The 25,681-nt window shown below is 43.9% G+C and overlaps 1 protein-coding gene across 2 annotated transcripts in view; it reads left to right on the top strand.

Moving 5' to 3' along the window:
- SPRED2 (sprouty related EVH1 domain containing 2) overlaps positions 1-25,681 on the top strand; it is a 65,882-nt gene that overhangs the window by 26,039 nt on the left and 14,162 nt on the right. Inside the window, exons 1-4 of one of the 2 annotated variants that reach the window (XM_005505362.4) lie at positions 1,577-1,854; positions 12,164-12,341; positions 13,642-13,810; positions 16,353-16,417. In XM_005505362.4, the coding sequence (XP_005505419.1) occupies positions 1,838-1,854; positions 12,164-12,341; positions 13,642-13,810; positions 16,353-16,417 (429 nt within the window). In that variant the 5' untranslated portion in view covers positions 1,577-1,837. Of the gene's footprint in view, positions 1-1,576; positions 1,855-12,163; positions 12,342-13,641; positions 13,811-16,352; positions 16,418-25,681 lie in introns of those variants that run through there. The other variant, XM_065059839.1, reaches the window with a different exon arrangement.

Here is a 25,681-nt window from a genome sequence, read left to right as displayed (position 1 = left end):
TGCTGTTGCTTTGGACTTGTGTGCTGGCTTCTTGCTGGAGACAGCTGAGGACAGAGCTGATGGGTGCTGTGTTAAGCATTTGAGGGGAAAAGTGCTGCTGCAGAGCTTGAAGAAGAACACAAGGCAGCAAATCCCAGTGCATCGGAGTAGCAGGAGTTGTGGACCGGCGATGTGCAACTAAAATACATTTTTAAAATACCTTTTTAAAAACTACTTGGATAGCAAGATGCTCTGACTGGCCAGTGAGTTGCCCAGTGGTCACAAATGCGCTTCTACCAAAATGGAGTACCCTTTACCACATAAATTAAGGACCTTTTTATGTTGTTGAAATAGGGTAAACGCAGCTGTCACTCGATCCCACTACAACAAACTTAAAACGCTGCCTGTTGCCTTCAGCGTGGCTTTGGGCTGTAGCTTGCCAAGTCCAGCCAAACTGCGAATAGGTGCCTGCAGCTACACCTGCTCGATGGATGCTGGAGAGAAGCAGCAACCAAATGCTTCTGTCCTGGTGACTGGGGACATCCTCAGCATCCTCAGCATCCTCCGCGCTGCAGCCTGTTTTCTGTGCACTGAAACTGGCTTCAGACCTTGGTGGCCTTGAGCTTGGTGTTTCCTTGGTCAAAGCTTCCAAGTTTTCAAGAGCGTGTGTGATTTTTAGGTTATTACGTCTGTGAAATGGGGATGCAGCTTTCCTGAAGGATGCTTTCAGGCAGCATCACTTTGGCCACTGTTCTCTGTCGTGGGGAAAAAGGGATTTTTGCCTCAAATTGAAGTTAAAACAGTTTGGATTTGAGGAAGGCAGAGGCAGCTGAGCCTGGAAACACATTAGCTTTCTACCCCTCTCCTGTCTAATCTTCAGCGCAGATTAGTTCCGAAATCAGGCAAGTATTTTTAGAAGCTGCTTTCAGAGCCTCAATGTCACAATTTTTATTCTTGTCTTTGGTGCCAAGGCTGTTCTTGAGCAACGTTTCTGCTTTAAAAAAATGAGAGGGCATTCAGGGATGATCGTCTGACTTTGAGGGACACTCGCTGGCTTAGCAAGGAGTTAAACACAGCAGTTGTAGAAGTTTGTAAGCAGCAAGTGAGCACTTGAGATCTGCCTGACGTGAAGCTCACGCATGGGGATATTGCTGTGTCAGCACTTCGGAGAGTGTTTGGCCGCCCACAAAGGTATGGTGTACAAGGACCTATCGCTGATATTTTAAATACCAACTTGTTGCAAACTGGAAGTATTTAAAATCCTATTAAAAACTGCGACGGAGACGAGCTCATCAAGAGGCTGAGTGCTTCCCCCAGGCCTGTTGACTTGTTTGGACCCTTGGTCCCAGCGCTACATTAGCAGCTTTTGGGGAATAAAGTGCAGCCGGGGTTACCGGAGGAGATGACGCCGCTTTCAACTTTGGACCTGTTTGCAGTCCTGGGTGAGCGGGCAATGCGCCCGCCGGTCTGGTGCAACCTCTTGACAGCAGGTTTCCTCCGTCAGCTGCTGCTAAATGCCCGCATTACTAGTTTATGGCGGTTGTATTCCAGCCTGTAACCGGGGTGGGGAAGCCAGGATCTTTGGTCGGGTGCGTGCGCTTGTACTCTGGGAGCCGAGAGGATGTTGTTGCCAATGAGTAATGGTGCAGCCGGGGCTGTAATATGCAGAATACCTCTGGGATGACTCACGGGTACAATGCAGCAGCACATCCCTCAAGGAGACTGAATCACGGATGGGGGGGAAGCCGCCAGCTCTCCTTCTGCACCAGCCGGGACGCGGGGCAGCCAGTGCCGAGCTGGAGGCTGGTAGGAGTAACGATGGTAAACCGGAGAAATCGGGGTGAAAAATGTAGAGGAAATGGCATCCCCCAGCAGGTGTGTGTGTGCGCGCTGTCACTCTGTATAATTTCATATTTTTTACTGTTTTTTGGGGGTTTTTTTCTACATCTGCCCCCAAAACTCTTCTGAATCTTTTCCAAATCAGCATGTAATTTATCAGCGTGTGTGTATGACTTTTGTGAAACACAGGCTATCTTTTAGGATTGCATACAATTATGTTTTGGAAGTAATGGTTTAACATGCGGCCTCTCTTAAATACTGAGAGGAAAATAGGTACTACCTGGGAAGCTTCTTCCCTTGGTGTCCCTCTCCATGGATGCTTATTGGGGTTGGGAGAGTGTTAAAGAGAGGTGGAAGGCAAATTCCATGGGCTGGTTTTGATGTAGTTAAGAATGTCTTATGTTTTTTTAAGTGCATTTACCTGGCAAAAGATAAAACCCCTCTATGTTTAGACCACAGTTATACTGCTTACTCCTTCCTGCCTTCTCTGGAATAGGTTCAGCTGGAACCGAGTCACAGGATTTATTTTTTTATATATATATATATATTTGCAAAAATGTTGTCGAGCCTTTGTAGTTGTATAGTACGTGTCAGGGAGGATATTTACAGGGGGATAAATATAGTTGTATTCTTCACTCATCAAAATGGAGGAGATTGGGGGGAAATGCATATGGTTTATGATGAAGAATTTCTTCTTCTTTTGTTTATAAACTTTGAATTTTTCGGAAATACTATGTGCATATGTAATTATTTTTATGTTTTGGAGTGTCATTGATTCTGCGAGCATGCCTTGCATTGTTTTCTCTCACGCTGTAGTCTGTCCGCGTTAGGACGGGTGGCACTTAATCTACAAAACGTGATGTTATACGGGAGTAATGGGACGCCCCGCCTGGGCTGCGCCTTTGGTGGCATCACGGCCGGTCTGCAGCATGGCAGCAAAAACACTGGATGGGGAAGAGGGTCATGTGGAAGTAGCGTTGTCTTGTGAATTGAATGGATTTCTCCATCACGTTCCTCTGTAACTTTTGGCGAGCGGTATCAAACCTCTAGTTCCATTTTACAAAGTAAGGAGGGCAATAAAACTTCTGACGCTGGCATACAGTTGCTGTGCTTGATTTATTTCTTATTTTTGCTAAAGATCGCCGTTCATTAGCTAACATAAGATAACAGTAGCAGAGTGTTTATGGTCAGTTACATTAGAAAAACTTAGGATAGGACCTGGTCATGGCATTTTTTCAGGGAGAAGGGGAAAAAATCAATTCAGGATGCAGATCTCATGCAACTACCTATTCGGCTGGCTAAGCTTTTACGCGCTTGTTGCTTATCTTGCATGTGGTATAAAACAAATACCATCTGTCACGCAATAACAACTTCCTTTCTCATTACAGTAAATGATAGTACTAATTAGCTTTCCTTGAAATCTGTTAATATTTTGTTACACTTGCAGGAAAATGGGAGGACTTGAGTGTGCAGCTCTTGTCTGTGCTGCATCCCGGCTTCCCGAGCTGCACGGTGAATTATTCAAGTGCGTTATCTTATTAAACCGACTTAAAACTTTCCAAGATGTACTGTCATGTGCAGCCATAATGATTTATTGGAGAACTGATCCATTAGACAATTCTTAAGAAAAGTCGGGGAGGGGGTTGGTGTTTGGGGTTTTTTTTGTTGTTGTTGTTTTTGATGTGTGGTGTTTGGGTTTTTTTGGTTGGTTGGGTTTTGTTCTAAATAATCCCTAAACCTGTAGTTTGCTGTCACCAACAAAGCAGCTGCTGCGCAAAGCTGCCAAGAGTCTGGTCCTGAGGTGATTCAATTCCCCGGTGAAAATGAGGTTCACTGGTTTTTGAAGAGGTTTCCTTAAGTGGCTGCTCATTAAAAGTTTTGTCATCAGTGTGTGTCCCAGTGGTGCTGTGGCTGTCTTTTTAGAAAAAAAATGGGTTTTTGCCTATTTTTGTAACAACTTTTGCTGTGTGTTTTGATAACCTTAACATCGTTCCATCAATATATCGCATAGCTGCTTCAGTACAACCATGAGTAGTGAATTAATCTACCTCTGATGCTGGCAGACCTTAATTTTATTACAATATTATTTGCGCAATAAGTTAATTTCTGGGGAGAGCCCTTAAAATCCATGCACTGGAGATGTGTCAGTGGGTCTCTGCTTGCCCAGCAGCTTGTATGCAAGCTTGCTGTTTTCCCTATAAAGCTGCTTACTGGTTCATTTGGGGTTTGCCCACATGTGCAGCACCTTGTAGGGATGGCTGGGCCAGCCTGGCGCAGGAGAGATTATACTGGCCGAAAAAATGGGTTTAGCCCATGCAGGGTTAAAATACCCACCCCTACAGCTGTGTGAGTAGTGGTCGTGTTGTCCTGCCTGCAGCAAGCCCTGCTGGTTTTTAACACCGGATCTGTAAGGAGCGAGGGCTGGGGGCCCCGTCTGCAGCAGAAAATTGCTCTTGCCTCCCTAGTTTGGTGCATCCAAACTAGCTGGGACATTGCATTGTAAAAACGCGCTGCCAGAGTTGATTTCATGGCAGAAGATGATGCTCTTGTGTGTGGTGTTAAAAAAGAAGTGCAAATATAAAACAGACAAAATGTATATATATATATATTAAATTTTCATATCTACGTTATATATTATATATGTATATTTTATACATGTATATTTATTAAAAAATGAGTTTTACATGTATTTCCTGGAAGGATCTGAAATAATTAGGGGATTATGAGATCCCATTTGAAAAAGTTAGGATAGAGCTGTTTCTCGTAAACTCAGTAAAATGAGCCTTAAACGTTGAACAAACGTTTTGGTGAAAGGGTTCCTTTGTTCCTTGTTGCTTCAGCTTTTAAGGCAGATGTGGAGGCGGGTGGCTGGATTGTTCCAGGTGTCTTGGTTTTTTGAGAATTACTTTTTCCTTCTGAAAAAAACAAGCAAAACTGCCATTAATCTTTCTTATGGAGGCTTTTCAGTTGGGCTGCAGCGCTGGATGCAAACCCAGGCTTGCCGGGCGCTAGCCGTGGGGGATCTGGCTCCTCTTTATTCTGCCTTTGGGGCTGCTCTAGACATAGAAAGGCATCAAGGAATGAAAAATAAAACCAAAAGGTGGTATTTGGGTTTGCTCCAGCCTCCTGGAGCTGTATCGCTGCGTGAGGCCATGTGTCCTATGGGAAGAACAACTTTTGAGGGTTGAAGGCACTTGAGCCTTGGAGCATCCCTGCCGCCTCCAGGCGCCCTCAGTCCATCAGTGACCAGCCTGCTGGGTTGGGGTTTTTTTTGCTGCACACAAGATGATTTTGGGCAGCACTCAACTAGCAGGAAAACCCCCAGCAGTCAATAACCTTGATGCAAAACTTCTCCTCTGGGCCGCTCTATGGGGATGTGCAGGTAGGATGATGCGTCTTATAACTTAATGGCTGTGATTTCCAAACCTTGCACAACCCTTCCTTCAGGGCAGGGTTTTCCTCTTCCACCTTCTGTGCTGCTACAGCTAACAGTGTTCTCAGAGTTAATAGAATTTCAAGGTTTTTTCCTTTTTCCGTGAAACAGTCAGTGTACAAGCTGAACACATGTTGCCAAACTCAGTTCAGCAGCCAGGTGTGAATTGAGGAGCTGGAAGAGAAAACTCCTTTCTGTCTTCAGAGGGAAGCTGTGAGGAAATGCTAATAGCCAACGACTTTACTCATTTCATTGAAACAGTGAAAAATGTCCTGAAAGAGAGGTTTTAAGCTTAATATTGGTTTAAGGTGAAGCGTCCCAGGACAGACGCGCTGCAGACTCAGCCAGAATGGCTGGAACAAGGCACGTGGAGATTGAACTGTTTGGGATTTACTCTGACCAAGTGGACACCAAAATTTCTCAGAACGCCTTTTCATTCTGTCACTATTGCTTTTGAAAGACAGGAAAATACTAGTTGCACGTTTGCTATACAAGAGACACAGATACATGTGGTTCTTTGTTCCTGGTGTGATGCAAAGGTTGAGGGCAAGGAAAACTTTTGGGAGGTTTTCCATAGTTTTATACAGGCTCCATTTTAATGTTGAATCTGACCAGAGTGGTGTAGATGGCTTTTTTTTTTTTCCTTGCTGGTATGTAATGAAAAAACTTCAAACCTGCTGAAAATCTAAATGATGTCAAAATACCAACTTTATTTTGCTGTGGCTCTGTGCACTCAGTTTTCTTTCTAATAAAGTGGTAAGTTAGGGTTTTGAAGAAGAACGTGCTGATGATAATCTGCAGATACTTTACCCTTGCTAGAATCAAGAAAGTGGGACTCCAGAAAAAGCAGTTTCTCATGACTTCCATCAAAATGCTGCTGCTTTCCAGCTGCAGGATGAGCTCCAGAGAGGATCCTTGCAACAGGATTCCCAGCGATCACCAGGGCAGAAGTAGATGGCTCTAACTCCAGCTGTTGGAGCTGCGGAGCATGGAGGGCAAAGTAAGAGCACTGTGAAATACATCCAGCTCAGCCAAAGACAGGTTACTTCCCAGTAATCGTAAAGTTAGCATTGCACGGATCCAAATAGCTCAAATTGTGTTTAAGCAACCGGTATCTGTGGTGCAACCCGATCTCTGCCACTGTTTTGTTACCAGCCTCCTGCTGTTATTTTGGCTCTTGTCTGAAATCTGTGAATGTCGATGCATTAAAGACAGCAGTCCATGTTTTTGAGAGCCATTATATGCAATTACCTTTCTGTCTGAGACCTCAATCTCTCCTGGCATAGTAAGCTGGGAAGTTGATACGGGAGGAAAATACTGAAGTGCTGTATGGTTGCATTTGCATGGAAGTTTATAAGTTTATATTTTGGTCAACTAGCCTGGCTAGAGGAAAAATACCATTGAATTATGGCAGGTGTCTGGGAAGTGGAGAAGCCAAATGTGACTCAAAAAACAGCAGTAAGGGTGGGGAGTTCAACTACTGTTCTTTTTGTTTTCCCATGGGATTTTTAGACATTTCAGGTGGTACTTGCAGTTGCTGCGTTTGAAACAAAGTGGAAGAATGACGGGTGGGAGCTGTGTACTTTGAGCAAGGAGACTGACAAAATTAAAGCCTTAACTAACAAAGGAATTATTTGCTATTTAGTCCTGGATGCAGGATTTCTGCCGTAAGCCCAGGTTAGGCTTTGTCCCCCGTTGGTTTTGCTGCTGTGTGGTTGCTGTAGGTGATGTGGCTCATGTCAGAGAGTGCTGGATGGTGTCAGTTGTGTTTTACCATGCGGTTCGTGCATGCTGGAGGAAAGCAATTTTTTATCTGCTTTAAACGTCACCTGCCTCATAGACACTAATGCTTTGTAAAAGTTAGGCTATAGGTAACGCAAACGTGCCTCAGTTATCACAAAGGTAATCATGCAATCGTTTCTTGCTTAGGAAAACTCTCAGTATTCTTCAGTAAGTACACACACACTCTTTTTTAAAATATATATATGCATGCACACCCACGAGCTATAATTTTTAAAGCCCTTTTCCTTCCAATAAAAACAGCGTGTGGTTTTCTGTGCTACCTTTACTCCCCAGGTTCATTATGGCTTTTTGCTCGGGGTGGGGCGGGCAAACAACCTGAAGCAGCCATGGAACATGCTGGCTGGCTGCCATGCAGCTGGGTAATCCCTGCAGACACTTTCTTCCCAAGCTTTTAAGGCTGTTGAAGACAAATCTGTAGGGGTAAGATAGCAAAGTATTCCATTTAAGAACAGTTTGCATGAAACATGTACTGCGTAGGCCATAAACCCGACAATTAGAGCGGTCTTAAAGTTTAAGAAGCCAATAAAATTAGGGAAACTAAGGCTGCTGTGCATTTTTTTTTTAGCTGTTTCATTTTTAAGTATACGAAAGGCTTGCGTTATCTAATCTCAGCGGCAGTCGGTATTTCATTGGTGGTAAGGGACCGAATATTTTCACGTACCCCATTACCTGTTTCTTCTGGAATAGTCAAACTGCACAGTTGCCATGAGAAAAGTGCAGGTGAATGGCTTGAACGTGGTCGTTTCGCTGCCTCAGTGCACCAAGGTTTCAGCAGTGACAAACACATGGGATCTGCAGATCGCTCCTTCACTCCAGAGGACTTTGAGCCAGCCAGAGCCTCGGTGCAGTCATGTAAAATTAAACAGCAAAGAAAATAAACAGCTTTTACGCTAAGGAAGCAAGGTCTTTATATGGACCTGAAATACTTGAGTACCTCCCAAGTATTTATCAACACTGGCAAGAGGGAAAGAAGCATTGCCTATTCTAGGCTTGTAGATGGAAAGAGCAGGCAAGTTTTTTGACATATAAAACTGAAGGAAGTGGGGTGTGTAGCCTTGAAAACTCAACGTGCGGCTTCCAAGCCCTAGCCCAGTGACTAAACCAAGACGTCAAGCCCTAAGAAGCCTTAAACACCTTTTTGCTTTCTTTCTTCAACTTTGTATTTTTTTTCGTAAGTCCCTTGGTGTTCTTGCCTGTTGGGAATTGTGTGGCTGGAGTCTCATGGGAGTGGGGATGGGGACATCACTGGTGACTTTTGATCGTGCAGGGAAGTGTGCCAAGGGATTATGTTAATGAAGCCAGAGGTCTGCGTACCTTGCTAAAGGTGAAGCCTTCTGCTGGACAAGGTCCTTTTCTAACAGGGGAGCAGAGGTCATCTTGCCATGGGTAGGGGCATGGAAACTAGGTTTTCTGCCTGATATATTTAAGGAGGCAGCTCTTCAGGTTGGGGGAAATGCAATTGATATGGTGTTCTCCTGGGTATTTTCAGGTGACAGACACATGCACTGTCTAATGAGGAAAGGAGTAAAATTTTAATCTCTTTTCAGTTTGCACTTGGGTTCCTTTAAATTTTTCCTCCACCATGTACTGTTGAAAATGCCAGCAAATTTTTCTTCACCATCAATCCATCCACTTGCCATCAAAGCAAATTATTAAATTGTCTCAATCACTAATTGTCTCCAAATCCCCAACCCTCAGGCATCACAGTAGCATCGTAGATGTAGCCAGATGCCAACTGCCAAGCCTTGGTCCAAATCCTGTCCCATCTTCTCACCAAACTCCAAGAACCTGAACTGGGTACACAAGGCATCCCCAGGTGAGGATGCTGACTTCCAAAAAAATGCTTTTGGAAAGTAAAGCAACAATTTTAGTTAATAAAGAACCTGTCTTTTCCCCTAACAGGCATCACATCTAGTGGCAAAGATGTGAGACATGTGGGTGAAATCAGTGATCTCGGTGACAGAGGTTGTAAGAGGCAGAAGTCAGAGTTTAAGTATAGATATGAAGGTGGAAACTATATGGCTCTGTGCCCTACCAGATAGTGGTTATAATGGGCAGGGGAGTAGTCAAGACACCTAAATTTAACATGTAGGCATCCACTAGTATTCAAACTTAATTATGAGCCTAGAGAAATCACTGAGAGGTGATGGAAACACGCAAATAATTGGTAGAAATCACAAAGTACCGAGCAGCTGCTGCTTTCTTAGCTTTCCTTTAAGTGGAGGATTCCTGCAGCAAAGTAACTGAAGACAGCGTTACTTTTGGGACAGCCGAAGGCTCCGGTTGCTGCCGTGAATGCAAGTGGTAAATCCCGCAGGAAGATGTATTGCCAGCTGTATTTTCAAGCATGGAAGGAGAAGTAGCAGTTTGTGTGGATGACTTTTGCAGGAGGGGTGGGAAGGATGGTTGTATTGAACGGCTCTGACTTCAGAAGAGAGCTTGAAATTTAATGGGAGTTCCCCAAAAGTGAGAAGAGTGAAAAATAAGTCCAGAAAGGATCTTTGGGGAACAGGAGAACTAGATGGAAAGGTATAGTTGGCTTTCATTATTCTTTATCTGTTAATTGCTAATCCTTACCATATGGGAAAGGTAGAGAGAAGAAAACAAAGATTTGTCTTGGGTGGAAGCGGCTCAAGTCTTGCACAGTAGGAAATAAGCTGAAGTGTTTTGCTGAATTCTGAGTATCAGGAAGCCAAGAGATTAAAGTTGCCCCCAGTAAAATCTAGAAAGAGGTTTTCATTAGAAAATAAAAAGGTAACTGGATCCATTTATAGATGCTGTCGCCTGTACCAGTGTGCTGCTTTAAGGCCTCAAGTACAGAAATATTCTTAAAAATGTTGTTTCTCAGTTCTGTGAGTGCCTTGTGTGTGTCAGCTGTGGTGTGGGCTGCATATCTGAGTGTGCTAAAAAGCTTTTTATCAGCCAGTGCAAAGTCCTTGAAGCAATAGGGGAATGAACCTTCAGCATCTACGTACTGCCTTCATCACATAGGTCTGGTGAGAAAGTTGGCATATCCACAAAATAAAACCATTGAAGGCAAAATGGCAGCGTGTGTTTTGCGAGATCTGTCCTGCTGCAGAAGGGATTAGCTGGTCCCAGGTACCTCCGCCCAGAAGATGCTTGTTGCCTCGCATGATCTGTGCTCAAAACTGCCTTCAGATGGGGTGCGTGAGGTTGCTTGCTTAGTTATTAAATAAAATCTGGTCATATTAGAGAAAGGGGAACTTGGACTTCAAATACATACCACTCAGATTACAGAAGTGATGCAAAAATAACGTCTGAAAACAAGAGGCAGTTTTACCTGGTGCAGGATGAAGAAAGCAACTGCTGCCTTTATTGTAATTTTGGATGGAAAGGGCCCAGTCTCTTGTCATGTCGCACAGGATGCTGGGAAAATATCTGGACATGGAGCTTTCCTCAAGGAGGAGTTTCTTTTCCCTGAGGGGTGATACCTGTTGTTTTGAAAGGCCTCTTCCGGGAGCCCTTGTCGTGGTTGAGACGGACAAACGACATAGACCAAGTTCTTCCAGGATGAAAGTAGTAGATGCCATTTATTGCCACAGGTGCATTTTTATACAGTTTTACCAATTCACGTGTCTCTTCACTATTGGTTACAAGTTACAGCAGTAACATCTCATTGGCTAATTTTGCTATCATCAGTGTTACTCCCTTCTCTCTCACGGGTACATCCCTAACATCTCTGGATGCTCCTTTACTCCCATCTTTCTCACAGGTAGGCCTTAATATTCTCAAGGCTAATTTCTGTTCCCATGCCCTCCATCAGGGAATCCATGGACCCACCATAGACCCCCACAAGCCCTCTACAGGTTGAGCTTCCTCCTGATGAGCTGACTTGGTGTCCTGGAGATGGACGATTCCCAGGCAGTTTTCTTTGTGCGTCGCTTCTCTTGGCCCTTGTTGACATTCCTTGTTTTGCCCGGGTTTGGGTGCCCTCGCAGGACCTTTGTGGGCGCTGATGTGTATCGGCAGCCGGCGGTGCCGTGGTTGCACGTGGTTGATGTCTGACCATGCCGGGGTGACCTCCACGTGACGGCGTCACAGCTGTCACCGCTGTTTCTCAGCAGTCACTGGGTTAATCGATGTCTAACACGTGACAGGTTCCACTGAGCTGGAACTCAGCAGCAGCATAAGGATGGAGAAGCTAATTTTGGTATTTCCCAGCAGCTCTGGAGTGGGGAAAATGTATTTTAGCTTGGAGTCTGTTGCATATCCCATGCAAGGTGCATGGCTTTTGATGATGTCCTTTAGTCACCTTTCTTCTCCCAAATGACACCCCTCCCTGGTGATGTCCCCCGTAGATGCTGGAGCAAATGCTCTGTGGAAATGGTACAGGAAGAGGCCTGGGAAAGTGGAGCCTCCTGCTGTGGGGGCTCTTTTGATGACCCCTTGCAGTGGGCACCTGGATTGTTCCCGTATCTCTCAGTTGCTTCCACAATGGCTTCTTGTGAGGTTGTGATGTGCCGCCTTTGAAAGCCTCTTGAAATGCTGGGGGAGGTGTTTTAGGGATATGGTGTGGTCCTGATGACCTGAGCCGGGATGGTTCCCATCTCCTTTTGTCTGAGGTACCAGATGGAGCTATGCTTGTGTGGGTTTTTCCCTCACGGCTGGCCCATTTGTGGAAGAATTTGAATGTCATCTTCCAAATCCCACTTTGCTAATTTGATCACAAAAAACTTAAAACACTTTGTTCATGGGTTATTTGAGCTCCACAATTTCTTCCAGCGCCTTGAAGACCTGATGCCCCAATGCATCCCCTGTAGGTGGTGGCCTTGGGGTGCTGCCTGGCTCATCCTCCTATCTTAGTCTCCAAGTGCATGAGGGAAAGGGCGTCTGGGACCATTGATTGTCTGATTTGCGTGTTGATATTTGGAGATCCAGCAGGGCCCTTTCTTGATGGATGGGTCTCTTTCCTGTGGTGGCTTGCACAGTCAAGACCACCCGCCATGTAGGTGGATTTTCCATCCTGGGCAGAAACTCTTGCGTTGAGACTGGACCAGTGCTGACTAAATACAACCCTCAAGAAAAATGCTCTGATGGGACCATGTGATGCTCACAAAAGGTTTTGTTTTTGTTTTGTTACCATTGCAGTGACAGCTATATTGTGCGAGTCAAAGCTGTGGTTATGACCCGAGATGACTCCAGTGGGGGATGGTTGCCGCAAGAAGGAGGCGGTCTCAGTAGAGTTGGCGTCTGCAAGGTCACGTACCCGGAGGGCAATGGAAGAAGTGGATTTCTAATCCATGGTGAAAGGCAGAAAGACAAACTGGTAATAGAACTTAATTTAACTTTTGTCTGTTCTTATAATGAGAATTATCCCAAATCTGTTGCTATTGTATTCTTGTGCAAGTTTTTTTTTAAAAAAACACAAAGAACAGGCATATGCAAATAGTACCAGATTGGACAAAGCAAAGCCATCCTCATCCAGAATTGCCATCTTTTGCTGTCTAGGTTGTCATGCTGTCACCTGGAAGGAGCAGGTAAATTGTCAACCCCCATGCAAAATACCCCCTTTGATGATTGAAAAAGGGCCTGCTATTTTTTTTTTTTCTAAGACCTAGCAGAGGTATGTGAGAAGTGAATTGAAGTGTAAAGAACCCATGAAGCCAGTCACATTGCACTGAGTAATGCAGTGCGAGCCTTTAAAACAGCCATGAATTATTTATGCTGCGTGCCGTTCAAGGTTTGAACGAGCAGAGTGAGAATATGAAGACAAGTTGTCTCTTATGAATTGATGCACTCAGCTTCTCCTGGTAGCTGTTTATCTAAAAATGAACTCTCTCCTTTCCTGACACAAATCAAATTAATAAAGCCTTTTCCATTTTTGCAGGGTCTGTTTTAGATGGTGTAGTTTGTTATTTCGTTTCTATATATTTGATTCTTCTAAAATTTGCTCTGGTGAAGAGATGGGCTAGCTTAAAAAAAATGCATCCCTTGCACAGGCTCAGGGAATACAGTTTTTGGGAAAAACAAAATTGCATTATTTGAGTTGGAAATTATCTTGCTTTCAAAAAAACAGCAATTTTAAAGCTATTTCGATTACAGCTTGTCTTTTGCAATACTGTTTTGCTCAGGATATTTTGGAGCCATGCTTGTTTTTGAGGGAATGAGGTAGACCATTCCCATTCTCCCTGAGCTAGACATGGTTTTGGGCACAGCAAAACTTGAGATGAGTGCCTGACTGGGGGCGAGGGAGAGAAAAAAGGTTGGGGCAATGTTTTAGCACCTCCTAAATCTGCTGCTGGTGGATGAAATTTATGTTTAGCAAAATCATTGAGGGAAGAAGTTCTCCCGCTATCTGACCCCCCTGCTACCTGTAACATGTGCCACACTGAGTCTGGGTCCAACATAGGCTTATACTCAAAGCACAAGCAAAAGCTGAATGTGCGATGGTTATGAGAACAATTACAGTGTCTGGTGTTTATTAGTCATCGTTTGGTAGGGAAGGATGTTCCCCTACACGAGGCGTGACTTGGCTTGCTTTTGGGTTTGGGCTGAGACTGTGCTGGCTGTGTCCTTGGGTTGGGAAAAGTGACTTTGCTCTTCTTTGGGGGCTCGTGCCCTCCCAGGTGGTGCTGGAGTGCTTTGTGAAGAAGGACCTGGTGTACACAAAGGCGAACCCCACCTTCCACCACTGGAAAGTCGACAACAGAAAGTTCGGGCTCACTTTTCAAAGCCCCGCCGACGCTCGAGCCTTCGACAGAGGAGTGAGGAAAGCCATCGAGGACCTCATTGAAGGTACCGCGCCGGCAGCCACTTGGACCCTCGTGAGAGTGGGGAAGTGGGTTTCACACACAGAGTTGGGAAGAAGGATGGGTTTAAAATCAGTTCTTGGGCTTGGACGTCTCTTGTGCACGTGTCCATGCTGAGCAAGCCCTAGCTGACTTTAAGGACTGAGTTTTCTCATCCCTTGAGGTGAGAAGGGATTTCAGTCCAAGTATTTTCCCATCCTATGTGGCTTGTTCTGTCCAGACTTCCCCTTTTAATTATCATTGAGTCTGTTATTACTGCTTTTTGTTTTTTTATAAACTTGGGTTTCACACTAGTGATGGCAACTCAAACAGCCCAGGCTCTTCTTTATATGCAGCTGAATCTCGTCTGAGTCTTTGTTAAATCATGGTATGAATTCCTGCCTGGAGTTGAATAAAGCTTTGTTTTGTTTTTGTTTCTTTGCAGTAATTAATTTTGTCTGCGTCCGCTTAGTTGAATGGTAGTTCTTGAAGACTTTTTTGGTTTTTATGTTTTGATTCTGTCTGTGCTTTGAAGTTGTCATAGATTTTTCCTTTTCACATTTCATTGCAGTCAGGCAATCATAATACAGCTCTAATTCAATAGTATTTTAATTAAATTTGAACGTTTGAGTCTTCATGGGTTTTTTCTTGATATTTGTTTTTTAAACTGTGCCACTTTACGTAGGGACTTAGTGGTCCAAAGCCTTTTTCCTTCTCACCCGGCGTGACCAGGATACTTTTATAAACAGATGGTATTATTTTTGGAGGACACTAGTTTAAAATATATGTACAGATGTGTATTATTTTTGAGGACATTAGCTGCATAAGACACCTTAATATTTTTGGTGCCCTGTCTTTGCTTTAACATGGAAATGGTAGATACTGGGAGAGAAATAAATCCCCCAAGGCTCTTTCCTGGTAAATACCTAATCAGGAAGGATCTCCTGAACTAGTTATTCATTTGCTTTTGCATGTGCCATTAACATGAAGAAGTTACAGCAGCGCTTTCCTCTTCTTGCTTGTTGAAACCAGGAGGCATTTTGAGTTAAAAAAGCGATGTTTTATGTAAGTGGCACAGGACTGCATGAAGTTTCAAGGAGGTGATAACTCAGCTGTATCGGGTAGTATTTTGGAGATGCTGGTACATGGAAACTCCTGTCCTGCTCTTTCTGTTCCATTTTACAGTGGAGGTGTTTAAAATCAAGCTCTGCTCTATCCCAGATACTTCAAAATCAGCAAATCTATATTTATCCCATTAACAGCACGGACTGATCCTCATGAATGTGTTCATCCTTAACTTCCAAATAAGGCTTTCTGAATGAAAAACAATAAATGGCTCATGCACACACAGCATCAGGCAGCGGATTTAATTTATCATTCATTTTTTTGTTCATGTAGTTCATCAAATTTAGCGGATACTCTTAAGCACAACAAACCATGGGCGTTTGAAACGACTTCATGAAATCACTGCTTCGTTATTATTATTATTATTATACCGATAGTTTGTTCCCCATAGCATGAGAAGTATAGAAGCTTTGTGCACAAGTACAGGAATGTAGAGTGTCTGGATTTTTTTACTTTTAAAGCTAACGTAGCAAATGGCACAGATATTTTCACATTACTTAGTGTTTTAAGTGGGGTTTCGCACTTAGCTCTGCACATCTTTGTGATGGTGCAACTGAGAGCAGCCAAGGCTGGTGTGGATGGCGTTGTATAAAGCACATTATTTTAAAAGATTCCAGAATGAAAGTGGTACAAACCATTCAACTATTTTAGTTAGAGATGTGATGGGGCCCTAATTCAGTATAACAGCGGGTTTACATTTAAAAAAAAAAAAGCTTGGAAGAAAGTTGGTGGTTTATTAGTGTGATTTCCCACTTCTCCAGACGATTGCCATGTAATTAATAAGAACCGCACCCAAGTATCTTGTTCTTGTCTATGGTATTTACACATTTCACTTTGTTTCAAATACTCTGCTTATGTGGTGGTTCTCTTAAGACATAGCTGATTACCAGAGAAGACCTTTACAAAATATAAGAACTTGTTAGAAGAAGGAGAAAAAAAGCAAATTTAACTCTTCATTGTCAAAGTGAGGGTTTATATATATATATATATATATATATATTTATACACACACACATATATATATATATAATAAAAAGACCTTTTCCCCCAGATTTAGGAGATGTGTGAAGAATAACTTATATATGTTTTCTTGACAGCTGAATATCTGGTTTAAATACTGATTAGTATGTGGCTTTACGGTTCTTCAGGAATTAAGGTCTTCTGTAATTGGAAATGTTGACTGCTATTTTTAACATGATTAATTAGCACTGGCAACCATGCAGTTGCGCATCAAGAAACACTTTCAGTTTTTACCTTTCCAAACCAAGCTACCAGCAGTTGGGTTTTTTCTTCCTTAATTTAAGCCACTCTTTTACACACCTACAACATACAAACCTGTGAGAATCCAAATGTTTACCCACCTAATAAAAAGTTGCATAGAAATGTCCTGGGTTTAAAAAGCTGGTTTGTTTTTGTTTCTCTAGGGTCTACGACTTCCTCGTCAACACTTCACAACGAGGCCGAGGTCGGCGATGATGATGTCTTCACAGTAAGTACATATCACCTGAGCTGGTTCTCCTTTACACTCCGTATTACAGGGTCAGATTGGAAAGGGTTTTTCTTCTCGTGCCTCGGGGTTGGCTTCCAGCCCTCATGGTGTTTGGCCAGTGGGTGTGTTCTATTTGATGGAAGTGTATCCTCTACAGAAGATAAAGCGTTGGGTTTCTGTTGGCCTCCTGTCGCCACGTGAAAAGCATGGCAGAGCGGGTGTTGTCAGAGCTAGAAGTGAGTGAATAATAGCTCTCACATTTCCTATGGCTTGGCCTGGGTGATGTACACACCTCTTAATACCTCTCTGTCTGTCCTTAAGAAGCTTACCCCAAGTAGGTGGCTGCTACTCAGGTGTATAGTCAAGGAAATAAGATTTTGAGTTGTAGTTAAGCCAACTTTAAAAGTGTTTTGCCTATGCATGAAATGTAGAAAGTTCAAACAAGAGTTTTTCATCTGGAGGAAGGTGCAGTAGCCTGCCATCTACTTAACCAGCAGTGGCTGAAGTAGAAGTGGGTTGCTCGTATTTAATTTGTGGTAATGTCAAAATTGTGTTTTGGGGATTTCCTGAAAGAGAAGCAGCTACTGTCTCCACTACATGTGCACACTTGAAAAGAGGAAAAAAAAGGAAAAAAGAGATGTCAGATGAAGTTGAAATCCAATCATGGATATTCCACTCTCACAACCAATACTTTGTCTTATTAAATTTATTTGCTCAGCTCTGATTGCAAACGCACACATGTACACGTGTTAGTTATATTATAAATGGCCTCCTTGTCCTGTGGTGCAGGCACAGCACACTCGATTAAAGTCATCTTTGGGATGCTTCCCTGCATCTTTAGGGTGAATGAGGGAAAACTGAGGATGGGCATCAGGCCGTTTTAAACAGGCACTGATAAGTGCATGAAGCCAAAAGGTATTTTTGAGGATGATGTTCCACCACTGTGGGACCGGTGCAGGTTCCCTGCCGCGTTTTGACCAGATCCTCCCAACGGCTGGCACGTTGTCCGGATCTGTCCTTTTGTCACGGCTCCGGGAGACAAACAACAGCAGGCAGGGTGAAAAGGTGACTTCCTGCGCTCCGCAGCAAAACTGTCATTAGCAGCTGCTTCCCAACTACCTGCCAGGCGTGATTTATGGGCGCTGGGGTGGGCTGGGGCGGGGGAAGGCACCGCTGGAGCCAGAGCGCATTGTCAATTTATGCTGTTTTGTCCCCAAATTCACCAGGTGAGCTGTTATGCTGGGGGCTGGATGTGGCGCTGAACTTGTGTGCAGCTTTTCTGTGCTCATCAGAAATGGGACGACTGTTCAAGTGTGGCTTGGGTGGGTGTGTGACAGATCTCACTGAGTTAGATGTGGAAATCATATAATACAAGGAAAATACTCGGTGTTAAAGCAATGAAAAATAGCCTGGGGGAAATAGGAAAGGATATTTTTGCTAAAATCCAACCAGCTGACATTTAGAGACCTGGGAGTGCTCCTGTATTTCTCCACAACCTTGGTCTTGTGGTTGAGCGTTGATTTTTGAACTCGCAGGATGTTTTTTACCAGGAGGAATAAGTTCTTGCCTTTAAGTAGGTGTTGCTTTACATTGAGAAAGTTGAATGATGCTCCAGCTGCATCAGAATCACTCAAACTCCTGAATTCAAAGTGAAGAGCCAAAACTTGGATAGATTCTATTCCCCGCTATGTGACCCCGGGGAGGTGACAGATAACCCCCCCCGCTGTGCAGATATTTATGGGAAGGATGCTGAGCGGAGAAGGAGGAGCAGGCTGCTCAATAGCATTACCAAGGGAGGGAAACCTCAGCTGGGGTCAGCAGCTTGTTGGGATGCGGGGGACATTCACAGCAGGGCTGTCCCCTGCCTGGCAGCTCTCTGCGTGTCCTTGTGATCTCTGGAGTGTGAGAGGGACATCACGGGTGGTTACAGCTGGCGTGGTGCTGTTGGTCAAGCTGTCACGTCAGGGTTGGTGTGTTGTCGTACTCCAAAAATAAGGCTTTAGGAGCACCTTTTTCCCCAGTATTTCTTCTTTGCGTTCCCAGGATGAATTCTGTCCTTTTCCTGTCCTTATGCTCTTTGAAGCTCTCAGCTTCCCATTTATCTGGTAGGTGATGGTGGATGTGAAGTCTGCGTAAGCCAGAAATAACAGTCACCGAGGGGTTTTAGACTGGAAAAAACTGATAGGGCTGTGATATGTTTTATTTTTACCCTTCTGTTTCATTCTTTCTTTGCACTTCTTTTTGACTTGTGTATCATATTAATAGTTCATTTGGGCATCCTTGCACACGAAACTTCCTTACAACTTTCCTGTGAACTCTTCTTCCCTGGCCACACAAGTGGATTTTTAGGGCTTGGGGGTTTTTTTGCCTCTGTTTTAAAGAGAAAGTACATTCTTTCTTTTTTTATTTCCTAAGGTAGTTATTAAAATCTTCACAGTCCTCCCCCCTCTCCCACACATGCATGAATAAACTTAGCTGTGTGCGGCAGAATTTTCATAAGCATCTGCATGATTGAGTCATTTAATCAGTCATTTACCCGTCTCTGAAAATCCCAGCCGTCGCTGCTGTGTTAAATATTTGGCCCGAGGTTCTGCCCCTCCTTGAAGATGTTTCAATCTGTTCAACCACAGCGGTCCAAAGCTTCACATTTCTTATGCTGCTTTACAGCTGGCCACCCCGGCTTTATCTTGCACGTTAGCACTGACGTTTGCAGCGGTGTAATGGTACCGGCTTTAAAACAACCGCCCTCGTTACAAATAAGCACTGAGCCTGATATGGGTGTTGGATAGCGATTGACACGGGGCTTTTTTACTGTCCATGATCCTGTTAGCCTCAATACTGCTCAATGGGATGATGTCTCTGTGCGTGTAACTCGTACATCATCTGTGTCATTTATGCGTCCGCCAGCACGGGACCCTTCCAGGCATCCTGCAAGGTATTTACATGGGCAAGAGAAGGTTTGCTCCAGAGGCAGAGCTCTCCCTCAGGCTATGATCTTAGGAGTCTTAATGGAGGATAATTTTCTTGTACCAGAAGGTATTTTTTAATTTGTTTTTAAGGGGGTGAATTATCTGCAGCTGTGGCTGTGTGAGCATTTGCTTGGGAAGCATCACTGGTGTCACTTATCTCCTCCCATCTCTGGCTTGCAGTGCCAAGACCATAACTTGGGCAGCAGGACCTTGCCCCATCCCTGCGGCATAAGTTCCCCATCCATCGTTCTGAAGCATGGGTTGTGTCTTTAAAAACAGAACTTTGCCAACTCGTAATTTTCCTGTGGATTAGTCCCACAGCAACTAGATGAATCGATTCTAACTTCTGTTCTGAAATTCATACACAACAGGGAAGAAAGCAAAATCATATAGAAATAAGTGTCACCGACTTGAGAGGAAAATGCGTATTTCTAAAATGGAATCTCCGTTTAGAAGTTTTAACAATATGTAGTTGTGTTTCTTTAATTCCAGATCCTCAGTAGAGCCCATAAATGTTTTCCATATGTTAGCAAATAAATTTCTCCTGTCTTGTACATTATAAATCGTCCTCTCAAGAGATGCAATCTGAGTAAGACTAGCCATCCATTCTGTCTCCATTGGGGGAAACATTGTCTTTGCAATGGTCTGAGATTGTTCTGTTTGTCTTCATCCATCCGGCTTGCACCTTCAGCCGTCTTTAATTAACATTCATTTCAGAAATAACGTTTAATAATGAGAGAATATTTTCTGTAGTTCCTCAACCCCAAAATTTGTCACGTAATTCTTGTGCAAACCTTTTTCCTTAATGTACAATTTTACTTTTGATTACAGATAATAATCCCACGTGATCATGAAGTGAAAATGTGGGTTGAGTCCAAGGAAAAAAAGGTCAACGTCTTCCAGGGTCTGCAGAGTGCCTGAAATGGTCTCTTTTAGCAACCCATCTGAAAAAGCAGAGGCGTTCATTCTGAAACCTTATGACCTAAAATGCCACTCGTGGTTTAGAGGTAAACCCGCAGCGTGGTGCCCGCTTTAGTACTAAAGAAGACACCCACTGGCAGGACGGGCAACAGCTCCCATGTCAGTTCTGGTTTGTGAACCTAAAAATCACTCCAGCCCCTTCTGGGTTAACAGGATCATAAAGGAGAAAACAACAAAACTCAGCCTTACTAAGTTTGAAATGCATGTTACAATCGTAGCTGCTTCATGTAATCAGTTGTGATTTTTAAAAAAATCCTAGTTTTTGTTCAAAATGAGACGTGCAGAATCTTGCAGGTAGAGCTGGCATGATCTATAGGTGCATGGCTGCGCTGAGGGTTGCATTTCAAGACACCCAGACTTGATCCATTGCTTCTCTTGCAGACTCCTGGCTAAAAGCCTGTTTGCCTCGGTTGCCCAACTACAAGACAGGGAAAATGTTCTTCTGCTTCACTGAGGTGGCACGGACAGATCTTGCTGCCGCCACTTTTCTCCTCGGACTTCAGACTCAGGTTTTCACCATGAAGTTGCATGTTTGGAGCAATCCTGAACCCCTCGTGCCTTTTTCTTGGCGTGAACGTGCACTCCTGTGTTCAGGGATGTTTGAAGTTAAGGAGTTTGTCATGTGGCTTTGGACACTGCTGACAGTCGTTCAAGAGACAGACACAATTACCCATTCTCCGCCATAGCGGTGCAGATTGTGGCAGATGTTAACGTTACAGTCCTCCTTGCATCTCTTCTGCTTTCCTAATTAAAAAAACAGATTTCTCCCTGCTGCTTTTCCATTAAAACTTTTCCCTACTTTCATCTCCCATGTGGGCCTCAAGCGTGTTACAGCCTCACTATTAAAATTGATAAGATTTATGTTAGTTAGATAAACACTAAATCTAATTTTTCTTGCTGGCGTGGTTGTTTCATGTTCAGATGGTTCTTTTAAAGAACCACCGTAGCTCTTTTAAAACAGACACGTAGCAACCCAGTCCAGTTCCTTTGGAATATGTTTGTAAGTTCTGCATGATGCTGGAGCATCCCTCGTCCCACCCCTCCACGGAAAACGCTGTTACTGAGAGTAAGAGAAGATTTATTTCTTTCATGAGTTGCGCTCAGGGATTGAGGAGCTGCAAGAGCCTGCGATTTCCTTTTTCTTAAGGCTAAACTAGAGTAACAGAAAGGAAAAAGGGCAGAGCTCGGTGCAGGGCTTTGCTTGTCCCCATGAGCAAACCTTCCTTGTTTGCTCTGCAAGGCTGAGCAAAGCCATTAGGGGCTCATCACAGCGATGTGACTAGATGGCTTTACCTCTGTTATTTTTCCTGCTCAGCAGCCAGCTGTGCTGAGCATGTATGGCCGGAGGGTTCATTGCTGCTAGCCACATCCTCTCATGTCTGGATTCTGGGCTTACATTGTAAACCACAGCTATTCTAATTCAGATTTTAAAAGAAAGAAAAGTACTTGCCAAGATGAGAGAAATTCACATGCAGAAACCAGCAGGCTCAAATCCCTCCCTCCAAAAAAATAAAAAGCCTTTCCTGGATTTGAGCAATGAACTGGACTAAGATTTATTCATATTTTTTTAATAGTTGTGACTCTCAAGTTATCCACAGTGCTCTGGGCATCCCCATCCTACTCTTGCTCAGTGAGTGCAACACCAACTTAGCGGCCGTTCGTCATGTCTGAACACAGCTTTTGCTCTTCGCACTTCAGTGCTGTGAAATCTGGCTTGATTTGTTCCAGCAGACTGGCTACAAAGGTAGTCCCAGAGCCTGAAGTCATTTTTTATCTATAGTGTGATTTCTTTCTTTCTTCCTCCCTCCCATCCATATAGGGATGTATCAGCTTTTTGGTGGAATTCTTCCTGCTTTTATGCCAGGGGTCAGGAGGCAGGAGAGATGCTACTGAAATAAATGAAAGGTCCTGAATATCCAGCTATTTTAAGGCTAGCTTCTTTTTATTCCTTTTTTTTTTTGTTTTCTGCCTTTCTTCAGGTTAGTTTTGCCCACAACAAATTCATGTCGCTCAAAGGGAATGGATACAAATGCTCAAAGAGATTTTTCAGTAGGGAAAGTCAAGTGGAAAGTTCTTCTCTGGTCATCAGGTTTTTTATAGTGTTGTGTTTATCCCTTTCCTTTAGGACCTCCTATTTCTTTTAAGTTATGCTGGAGACTAACCCATTTATTTTTCTTGCCGTTTCTACCAATACAAGCAAGCTGTGGTTGCTCTGATGATTGAATACGATTGTCACCAAGATGGAGGTATCACTGCTGCGATCTGTGGTGGCAGCTGCTCTTTTCTTTAAGTCCTTCAAAACTGATGGGGCAATTACTGTCTACTACAGCCTATAGATTGTCCTTGCTCACCCGCACCCTGTCTGGACAGGAGGAAATCAGAAAATTACTGTGGTGTACAGTACATAAAATCTGTTTATTCTTATGTGTATAACAGATTCATGAGATGTAAGTGAAGAGCTATGGGGAACTGATAGGGGAGGTAGCTGAGGTAGACGTGAAGCTTTATTTGCATTCTTTAAAAGAAAGGAGAGGGAAGTAGAGGTCTTGCATTATTTATAGATTGCTTTATTGTATTAAATCATATTTTTTGCTTTTGGGTCAGTCTCTGGTGCGCAAAGCAGCTTTTCCTGCTTGAGATCAGGAATATACAGTTTAACAAAGTTCCCAAATGCACTAAACTTCAGGGTTTTTGGCACTATTTCAGTCTAAGGCTTTAAAACAATAAACCTTTTTTTCTTTCTTGAAAGCAAACTGTATGAGTCTGGTTGTTTTACCACGCACAGTGTCCTGACTCCTGAGTCCCTGGCAAGGACGGGATCACCCAGTCAGGATGGCAGCGCTTCCCGAGGGTCCGACAGTCACAGCGGGGAGGTGATGGGAACATGGTTGGAAATTCGGTCTGTCACGGTCACCCACGTGCGCTCTGTGGAGGAGGCAGAGAAGAGCTTGCTGTTACAAAACCAGACCCAAGAGAAAGGATGTGACTCTTTTACCCCCCCTCCTCATGTTAGTTCAAATATGGGAAGCGGTTCTTTCCTGCGAAAGGAAAATTGTCCTGCAGAATTGGACAACCGAGAACCTGAGGTGTTTGGGTGGTCTGCGTGAAGACAAAGCAAGAAGTGTCTGTCATTCAGTAGCAAATTATTAAGCAGAAAATACCTGTATTGCTATCAGATATTACAGATCTCACCGTCATGTAGTTTTTATGTGGCTAATTACAGCAGTGATTTGGGTGTGTTGAGCTGCTTTGCTGAGGGTGAGCAATTTCTCGTGTCACAATTCTTCTTCTCAAGACCATTTTTGCAGTGTATTTTCTGGCTCTGTACCGTTCCCACATACAAACACAGTTGGTCCTGCACTGGGATTGGGATATATCCTGCAGGAAACTGAAATACGATCTTCTGCTGTGATGGAAGTTTCCTTGTAGCTGTATCTTGCCAGAACTTGAGTGTTGTAATTTGTGCAGCAGTTCAGTTATTGGTTGGTTCAGTTTGCCACAGCGGTTCAAAGGAGACTTTGGTCAGGTTGTTTTTTGTTAGTTTCTTTCTATTTTTAATACCCATTTTTCCCTCTCTCTGTGCTTAAATGATGATATGGTGACATATTTTAGTGTGCTGGCTCGTTCAGTTTGATACTCTATTCAATTATTATGTATAATCAGACTTGTATTCATTTAAGTAATCTTCAGATTACTGAAAGACGGTTTTCTTGTCATATGCAGTCACCTGAGGCTTCAGATGAGAAGGGTCACCCTCAAACCTGCCTGCAGGATTCCTTGTCCAAAGGTGAATTGGCTGGTGCTTTTCTAGCTGTGGGTTCTAGCCAATGAATTTGTGATCTGTGTACTTTGTAGCACGATTTCACACTTGCAATCAGCTCCAAAAAAAAAAGATTTGGCTGTGTAATAATGTACTTGAACTATGTGATGAGTTAAAGTGTGAAGCTGTTGATGAGCGTGTTCCCTTTTAATTCATCTGGAGCTGAATTCTTTGGTGCATTTGTGTGCTTAAGGCACAAATGTGTCAGAAACAAAACGCAGCCAAGATGAAATTGCCCATTCTTAATGTACAGTAAAATGAAGGGTGAAGATTTGTTGTTGCTCTTTTACTTTATTTTAAAGGATTATTTTTTAACCTGGACCACTTTACTAGTTGGACTTAGCTCGTGGCCCTGGAGGCAGTAGCAGCAGCCCAGGTAAAGGAGGGATGCAGGAGATGAGCATCCAGATGGGGAGCCCGAATTTATTGCTGATGACAAAGCCACCCTTGGGACCCTTTGCTGAAGGTGGCTTTGCTGTTCCTCCCCAGAGGCAGCCACTTGCTGTTCCTTTTGCATCGCTCTGATCTCTCACGTTTAGCCAGGATAAGCATTTGCAAGTGCTTCTTGTCTTCCCCATGTTTGCAGCGCGGTGGTTTGGCCCACCTTGGCTTGTCCACGGAGCCTGGCAGGCTGGGCTCGTGGCCTTCTTGTTCTGGCCTTGCTTTTATTCAGCTGTGGCTCCCCAAGCGCTTCTTCAGTATTCTGTAAAGGGGACCTGATTTAAGGCAAAACGCCTGTGAAAAGCAAGTTATTTTCCAGCCAGCTCCGTTGCCCCCACCTTGCTTTTGCAGCACAGGCTTGCCAAGAGCGGAGCTGGTATTGGGGAGCGGGAGTGGGGTTGCCTGGGTTATTTTAATGCCGTATGTGAAACCACAGCCGAGGGATGCAACTCGACTGATGCTTCTTTAGCCTTTGCACCGCTGAGAGCCAGCGGAGCGGAGAGGGGCTCCCACCATCCCCCTTTTACCAGCATGGCTGACCCCGTGCTGAGCCAGCCCGGGGAAGTGAACCAAAAACAAGCCCTATAAAAGAAAGCGAATACTTTTCCGGTGGTTTAGCTCCTCGAGCCAGCTCGCTGTAGGGCCAGAGAAGCAGAAGTGCTGGTTCAAAGGAAACTGTAAGAGTGATCGGCAAAGTGGGGCTGTTAAAAAAGCTCCACCACCACGCTAGTATTTATCATGCCATCTGAAATTTGTCACATACCCCCTGGCTGGGGATACACCACCTTCAGCAAGGCAGCTTCACTGCAGACCTTTGTTGTGCTTGTGCCAGTGGTACAAGTAAGGGGGTTCTTGCACTTCTGGCTGAGCCTGGCTTAGTATTTATGGTGTTTTCCTCCTTCGTGTTGCTGCCGTGAAATTCATCCTTCAGTTGAGACAAGGAGGAGATGACAGGATAGCTGAGGCGGTGTGGATGGGGGCGTATTATGGCCAAATGTTGTGCTTTTAACTTGAAAATAGGTAGTTGATATTACTGTAGTTTTCCATTAGGTT

Source organism: Columba livia, chromosome 3 (genome assembly GCF_036013475.1).
Source record: "Columba livia isolate bColLiv1 breed racing homer chromosome 3, bColLiv1.pat.W.v2, whole genome shotgun sequence".
Lineage (NCBI taxonomy): Eukaryota > Metazoa > Chordata > Aves > Columbiformes > Columbidae > Columba > Columba livia.
The sequence above is the reverse complement of the archived record's forward strand: the minus strand, read 5'-3'. Positions and strand labels throughout refer to the sequence as shown.